We start from the raw sequence: 6,987 nt of genomic DNA, 5'->3' as shown, positions 1-6,987 counted from the left end.
GAACATTTTGCTTTAGGGATAGTTTTGATGTTTAACAAGTGCAAGTGTCCACTCATGAGCTTGAGCTTTTCCTTATATACACCTGGTTAGACTTGTATAGTCATAATATGAATGCGGTCCTTTCAGTTTTTCTGAGATCAGTTCTCTGGCAGCATCCAGAAGAGGCTTTTAGGACTGTCACTAATGTAATAGAAAAGGATTTATCTACAGTGTCTATTTAATGCCTTAGCTTATTTCCTAGCTGCACACAGCTCCAGAGACATCTCCTCTGACTGTTAATCCATCACTACTTTTTTATGTTGCAGGTGCTCTGCCGGTACCAGCACATCTGGAATATTGATCTGCGCTTTCGTCCAGCTTTCCTTGGTGGCATAATGCAAGCAACTGGTAGGCAATACAGGGAGACCAGCTCTGTAGGAAGATACCTTCTTCACTAGTAGGATACTAGTGGGCAAGCTCTTAGTGAGTACAGATCCAGCTTTGAACTAAGTTTTGGCACCAATAACAAATTAACTATGGGATTGTGGAGCTCAGTAGTGACTGAGAAATAAGCCACAAGGAATTTCATACTGTGCCACTACACAGCCATTGTTTGTGGCACATACAGTCTATGCCAAAGCTCGTCAGTTCTAAAATAGGATAATAATAATTTGATATGGAATGTTTTCCTAAAAGTTTTCTGTTGTGTTCAAACCAGAATTAATTTGTGGAACACTTTTCAGTTTGTAATATGCATGAAGGATCCAAGTATGCCATAAAATAGTACTTGTGGCCTTATTAGAACAAGTTAATCACTGAGACTTATAATTCATAAATCATGAAATTAACAAGTCTCTACATTTGTTTACCCATGCATTAGTAGTTGTTTAGCTTAAAATTAATTTGTGTGAATCAATATAAATCCCTGCTAGGACATTTGTACCTTGGTTTAAAACTGATTCTACTAACTTAAAGGGTTGATCTGTGCAAAGCCAAAATAAATCATGTTTAAATCCTAGCATTATCTTTGGAAAAGCTGTATGTGTTTCAGTAAGTCAATATGAAATTATACTCTTCCTTAGGCACATGTGTGGATGAGGTCTAATTTGTCCAGTTTTGTTTTGTCCAGTGTTGTTACAATACAGTTGAAAATCTCAACAGAACTTTTTCTGAAAGGTAACAAGCCCCCAGCAATGTTGCCAAAGCGTGCAGAATACATGCTGAAGGATATAAAAAGGATGGCAAAATACTACCAAGTGCCTGTACAAATTTCAGAAGATGACTTCCAACGTGTCCTTGGTGCACGTAAGTAACAGACTTAGCTTAGCTGGTATCTTTCAACCCTAGCACTTCTGGTTCAAGTTCTCCCTAACAGTAAAGGTGAAGATGACTTCCCTGTCCACAGCCTCTTCCTGTATCTGTGAGCAATATGAAGTATGTGCATTTTTAATCATAAAAGGAACTTCTGGAGAAATATGCTTCTGAATGATATTAGGATGGAAGATATTGTGAATCAACATAAGCTTTACTGTTTGGGGACTGTTACAGAGAAGATCATACTGTTCTTAGTATGTTATATATACTTGTGCAGACCGTATCTGTTCCTGATCCTGTGCCTTGTTTCAGTATGTTTCTCTGTCTCTCCACTAATCCCAGGCAGTCTTGGGGCCATGCGCTTTATCACAGCCATTGATATGACACAACCACAATACTTGGAACCCTTATCTAGGGAGTTCTGGATACGTTTTTGGTCACAGGTCAGTATTTTATGACGCCAACTTCTTGATCATTTCTCTGTCACTTTTCCTGTCCCACTTCATTCAAATACGGAATTCAAGCAAGACAAAGGAAATGTCTTTTAATGAAAAGTCATAGCAGGAAACTTAAGGTCATAGTTGTTCAGGAGCCATTACAAGAAAAGAACTAGATTATAGTCAGCTTGCTTTGCCTTCTTTTAGGTATGTACGGTGAATCCTATGGGCTCAGTGTATCAGTAGATCACACCAGAAAGCACCTAATACATTCCTAGATTAGGTGACTTTTTCTGAGGAAATTTCCCCAGCAGCTAGTATTGTTTTTATTTCTGTTTTCTTAGAAAACTTGCTTTCAAGTCCAGAGCTGAGCTTTTGTTCTTAAGTGCTGAATTACTTATTTTATTCTTTTACCAGCGTGAAGATATCAGTCAGCCGGAGAATATATTGGCTGTAAGTGTCTCCTTTTTGTTGGTGCTTCTGCATTTCTGATACAGATTCTTATTGATGGCTTGGATCAGTAATAGACATGAAGACAGCTTAGTCAAATGATCACCTGGAGTTTCGAAAAACTTCAGCTAGAAAAAAGTGGATTTAATTTCCCTAGCAGCTCTGTTTGGAAATTTTTTTTTTTTTTGGTCATGTTTTGAATGACACTCGGAATCAGGATCTCCTTTTTTGTTAATTCATGTGGCGAGATAACAGGTAATTCATTGTCCATCCTGGGTAATACTATTTTATTAACAGTAGTGAAAGTATGAACAGTGTCTCCAGAATGCATTGAGGTTTTGCTGCTATATGAAATCTTCAGGTGAAATGCAACACTTCAGAGAAGTTGACTTTCCTTGGAGTGATGGAGCCAGGCTTTACTATTAATTTCAGTGCTGTATTGCCCTTTTACATGCTTAGAAATTGTACTCTCTTGATGTGTTTTCTTTTGCTGCTTAGATTTTCTTTATTACAGCAAAAGCTGTAATGACATGTAAGTTAGTATACCATGAGATCCTCTTTAAGGGCTTTTATTTCTCCATTATTTTATTTTTTAAGTTCTTGGAATATGGAAAAAAGAGAGGAATTGTCCATGACTAGTCTCTCCTATCCAACATCCCTATTTGAAACCTGAATCTTGCAGTCTTGCTATTTCCCCAGAGCCTAATCCTTACACTTCGGCTTCATTTTAGTGTACCTTTTTTACCAGAATTTCAGCAAAGGTTTGCATTTTGCCTTTTTAAGAGACAAGGTTTGAAGGATATAATTAAACTCTGGTGTGTTAACCCTGGTAAGCAGCTAAGCACCACACAGGCGGTTGCTCACTTCCCTCCACTGCCCAGTGGTCCAGGGGAAGAGGAAAAGAAGAATAAAAGCAAGAAAACTTGTTGAGATAAAATTGCTTAATAAGCAAAGGAGAAGTGGAAGATGAGAGAAAGAAAACAAAGCAAGTGATGCAAAGGCAATCCCTCATCACCTCAACGGGTAGACTGATGCCCAGCCAGTTCCCAAGCACAAGGTGGCTAACCTCCCTAAACCCCCTCCTCACTTCTTATTGCTGAGCATGATGTTATATGGCATGGAATATCTCTTTGGTTGGTTCGAGATATCTGCCTTGTTGTGTCCTCTCCCAACCCCTTGCGCACCCCCAATCTATTCACAGGCCAGGGGGAGAGAGTGAGAAACAGAGAAGGCCTTGACACTGTGCAAACAATAGGTAAAACATTAGTGTGTTATCAGCATTGTTTTGGTCACAGATCTAAAACACGGAACTGTAGGAGCTGCTGTGAAGAAAACTAACTCCATCCCAGCCAGACCCAGTACATAAATATATACAGAAAGTCCTCACATAGTCTCTGAATCCATCGTTATTTAAATAAAGATAAAGCAAGGACATACAGAACTTCAGAGAAACAAACTTCATACTCCTAAAGATCTCTATGTAGTTTAGTCACTGTTTGGCAGTCTAAGAGCATCCCCCTATGTTCAGCAAGGCAGAGAGGTAGGCATCTCCTTGTTTGCTTGTGTCTGTCTTCATTCGCCCCTACAGCAAAACGGTTGTGCAAGAAGTGCTTCAGTGATAATACTGAAGATTAAATTAATTAGACCACAGTAGGAATTAGAATATTTAGTATTAGAGTACCCTTAATGATACCATCTTTTCTTAGGTTGCCAGACAGGTTGGGCTATCATCAGAGCTCACCCAGAAGCTACTTGAAATGATTTCATCCCCTGCAGTGAAGAACCGTCTGAAAGAGACAACAGAGGAAGCACTAAAATATGGGGTGAGATGCTTCCAATGCCATTTGGCATCACAGCTATGCATTCCTTCCCTGTTAAGAATACTGGGAAGCAAGGAACAATGAAAGTGATGATTAGAAAGCACTATATAGACCATCTCTCTTAGGTGGTCTTTGCTTTTTGAACATGTGAAAGCTAACTCACTGTTGTTGGTAGTTTATCTCATTGTCACCTGGGAAACGATCGTTGACCCATTCAGCTTATTCCAGCTGGACAGCAAGGATGGGGAGCTACAGGATCAGTACTAAGCGATACCATTTATTGCTACTTGACATAAAACTGTGGATTTATCAGGTTGCTTTTCTTTGCTCCTTCAAAAGGGGTACACAGGCTCTTGAGAGTCCCCTACTTTCTGATGGCTCCATTAGACTCATCTTTAAGAATGAAGAAGATGAAAAGAAGGGGAGGAAAAAAAGTCAAAAGTTTCTGCTTTTTATTCTTGAAGATTGATCATGTGTCTGCAAAAATTTCTCTCGTTATAACATTCTCTGTTTCATCTCCATGGTGCAATAGGCATTTGGGATGCCTGCTGTTGTGGCACATTTTAATGGGGAACCTCATCTCTTTTTCGGCTCTGATCGTTTAGAGCTGCTAGGCAGCGTTATAGGTAAGTGTACCTAATAACATCACTTTTGGTTTCATGCTTTCAACCTCTTTTAATGAAATACGTAATACAGCTAAACAAAATGCTCTTAAGGTCTTTCAAATATTAAATAATGTTGGGTGTCCTTCTCATGGGATGAAACCACTGACTGGAATGTATCTCAGTAAAGTTAGAGTGACCAAAGATGTAGTCCTTTTCCAAACAAGAAGTGACTTGAGTTCTCCATCCTCTCTTGGTATGTTTCAAGGCTTTGTGCTCCACATGCCATTCTCAAATTACTACTGAAACTCTTTAGTTTCCAAAATGTTCACATTTAACCTTAGATCTTGGCTAAGATTAAGACTATGGCTGATACTACTTTCTTTTTTTGTAGTTTTAACATTTTCATTTTATATCTGTTCCTTCTTAATAAAAAGCACATTATCACAGCTCCCCAATCCATAACTTGTAATTACCATTTTTCATTTTCGTTAATAGAATATGAACTTTAAATGTTTAAAGAGAATTGGAATAGGTTGTGATAACTAATAAAACTTAGTCACCTGCTTTTACATGAGTTAGAGGGCATTTAGTTATTTATCTCAAGATTTGGCTCTTGAGAGAGTTTGTCACTAGAAAGAGTTATGCGCATAATTAGCTCTGATGCATTTGTTGAAAAATTTCAGCAGAAAAAATTAATATAAATTTAAATTAGTGGTAGGCTTAAACAGAAGGGAATTTTTTTGAGGTTTATTTTCTTTTCCAGATGGGTTTCTGATTCTATAAAAATATTCTTGATGAAATTGAGAATGAGGAAGATGAATACCCAACACCCACTACTAATCCTAATTGGAATGTTATAGCCTGGTTTCTAAGCTCAACTCCAAGGAATTCAACAGATTTTCCTTTTGTTTCTCTGACTCCCCAGCCTTCCAGCCTTTTTCTCTTCCTTACCCCCCAGCCCCTCAAAAAAGGAGTCCTAAAAAGAATTGGCTTCACCCTCATGTGGAGTGCCACAGACCTGCAGAATCTCTCATCTGTGACAGAGGAAAATAATTCTTCTGTACAGCTTCATTTATGGAGCTGGCTGAAGCATGCCAATTGATACAAATCTGTATTCCATCATCAGTAGCTACCCTTCAAAAGAAGAGTAGGAACAGTCATCCTACTGCAGAAATGTGACTGGCCAATCACTTTTATGTATTAAATTTTAACCTTGTCTTTTGTGCTGGTTTGTCTTGCAGGTGAAAAATGGCTGGGACCAGTTCCATCAGTTCCAAGCCCCAAGATGTGAAAAGTCCTGGGGAAATACAAGAGTCAAAATATATATGTGCATGGTCAATCTTCAGTGATTATCTGAATGTATCCAATTTTATGGAGAGATGGCTTTCTCGTCCTTAACACTAACTTTACAGCTCAGTCTAATCTCTAATTATGAAGAAGTTCAAGGTTTGCCAGTATTACCAGTCTGGTGAGGTCTTTACCAATACAAATGTGCTTCTTTTCTTTCAACAGATTCATGATTAACATTAAAGATTAAACATTAAATATTTAAATTCTTGCAGGTTAAACATTCTTCTTTCCTGATTAGTTCTCTTTCTCTTACCCTAAAAGCAAGAGGATTAAATTGTTGTTACTGGACTGAGATCTCTGGATTTCTCTAAAGGACAAGCAGGAACATATGAAACGAACACACATACAGCCTAAGAGAAGCTGGCCACATTGTCCTTTTATTTTAAGTCCAAGATACTACATAGACACTAAAAGCACAGGACAAGGCATTCACGTTTCCAAATTTTACTCTGCAGCATGGCAATTGGAGGGGACATGAGAGAGAAGAGTGGAAGAGAGAGGGACAATTCAAGCCCAAAGAAAAATCTGGGGAACCAATCAAGTATCTCAAAAGGAACTGTCCCCCTCCTGCATAGTATTTTATACACCTTGCTCTGCAGTGACTGACATTTGAGGAGACCACCACACACATGCATTCTTGGGCACCAACCCCAGACCTTGCCGGGGTTTTTAATTAACGCCAGTTTTACAGTAATGTCTTTGGAGGAAAATGGTGAATACCATGTAAGTTTAGTTGATAACTGAACCAGACTCTGTTTTGCTTTCTCAAGGATCACCTAATTGCTGCCTATCCAAAGGTGATTTGGATATGGCTATGAGGGACTTCCCATCATATAGTCTGCAGAGGGAAATATATGCAAACAATAAAATTAAAACCAAAACACTTCATTTTTCACTCTCATCTCCGATTACAGTAGTTAGAAATTTCACACTGAAATAGTTTGAACCTGGCCCTGTATTGGCTGAATTGGAGTAACACACTCAAATTAATTTGATTTGTATGAGGCTTGATTTCTCAATGATTCCTGGCTG

At 38.5% G+C, this 6,987-nt stretch overlaps 1 protein-coding gene across 1 annotated transcript; it reads left to right on the top strand.

The window, feature by feature from the left end:
• The first annotated feature begins 304 nt into the window (after window positions 1–304).
• GSTK1 (glutathione S-transferase kappa 1) lies at window positions 305–6,144 on the top strand. The gene is made up of 7 exons (XM_009581905.1): window positions 305–387; window positions 1,156–1,284; window positions 1,636–1,736; window positions 2,148–2,183; window positions 3,887–4,003; window positions 4,533–4,626; window positions 5,847–6,144. The coding sequence occupies exons 1-7, from the start codon at window positions 375–377 to the stop codon at window positions 5,894–5,896; spliced, it is 540 nt and encodes a 179-aa protein (XP_009580200.1). The 5' UTR covers window positions 305–374; the 3' UTR covers window positions 5,897–6,144.
• The last annotated feature ends 843 nt before the right edge of the window (window positions 6,145–6,987 follow it).

The sequence above is a fragment of the Fulmarus glacialis genome, unplaced genomic scaffold, assembly GCF_000690835.1.
Source record: "Fulmarus glacialis isolate BGI_N327 unplaced genomic scaffold, ASM69083v1 scaffold7757, whole genome shotgun sequence".
NCBI lineage: Eukaryota > Metazoa > Chordata > Aves > Procellariiformes > Procellariidae > Fulmarus > Fulmarus glacialis.
This window is presented reverse-complemented; position numbering and strand designations above follow the sequence as displayed.

Excerpts from the sequence above, each read along its gene's own strand:
- GSTK1 (XM_009581905.1), top strand. Across the intron at positions 1,737-2,147 it reads GGATACGTTTTTGGTCACAG|CGTGAAGATATCAGTCAGCC; the intron begins GTCAGTATTTTA and ends TTCTTTTACCAG. Across the intron at positions 4,004-4,532 it reads AGGAAGCACTAAAATATGGG|GCATTTGGGATGCCTGCTGT; the intron begins GTGAGATGCTTC and ends ATGGTGCAATAG.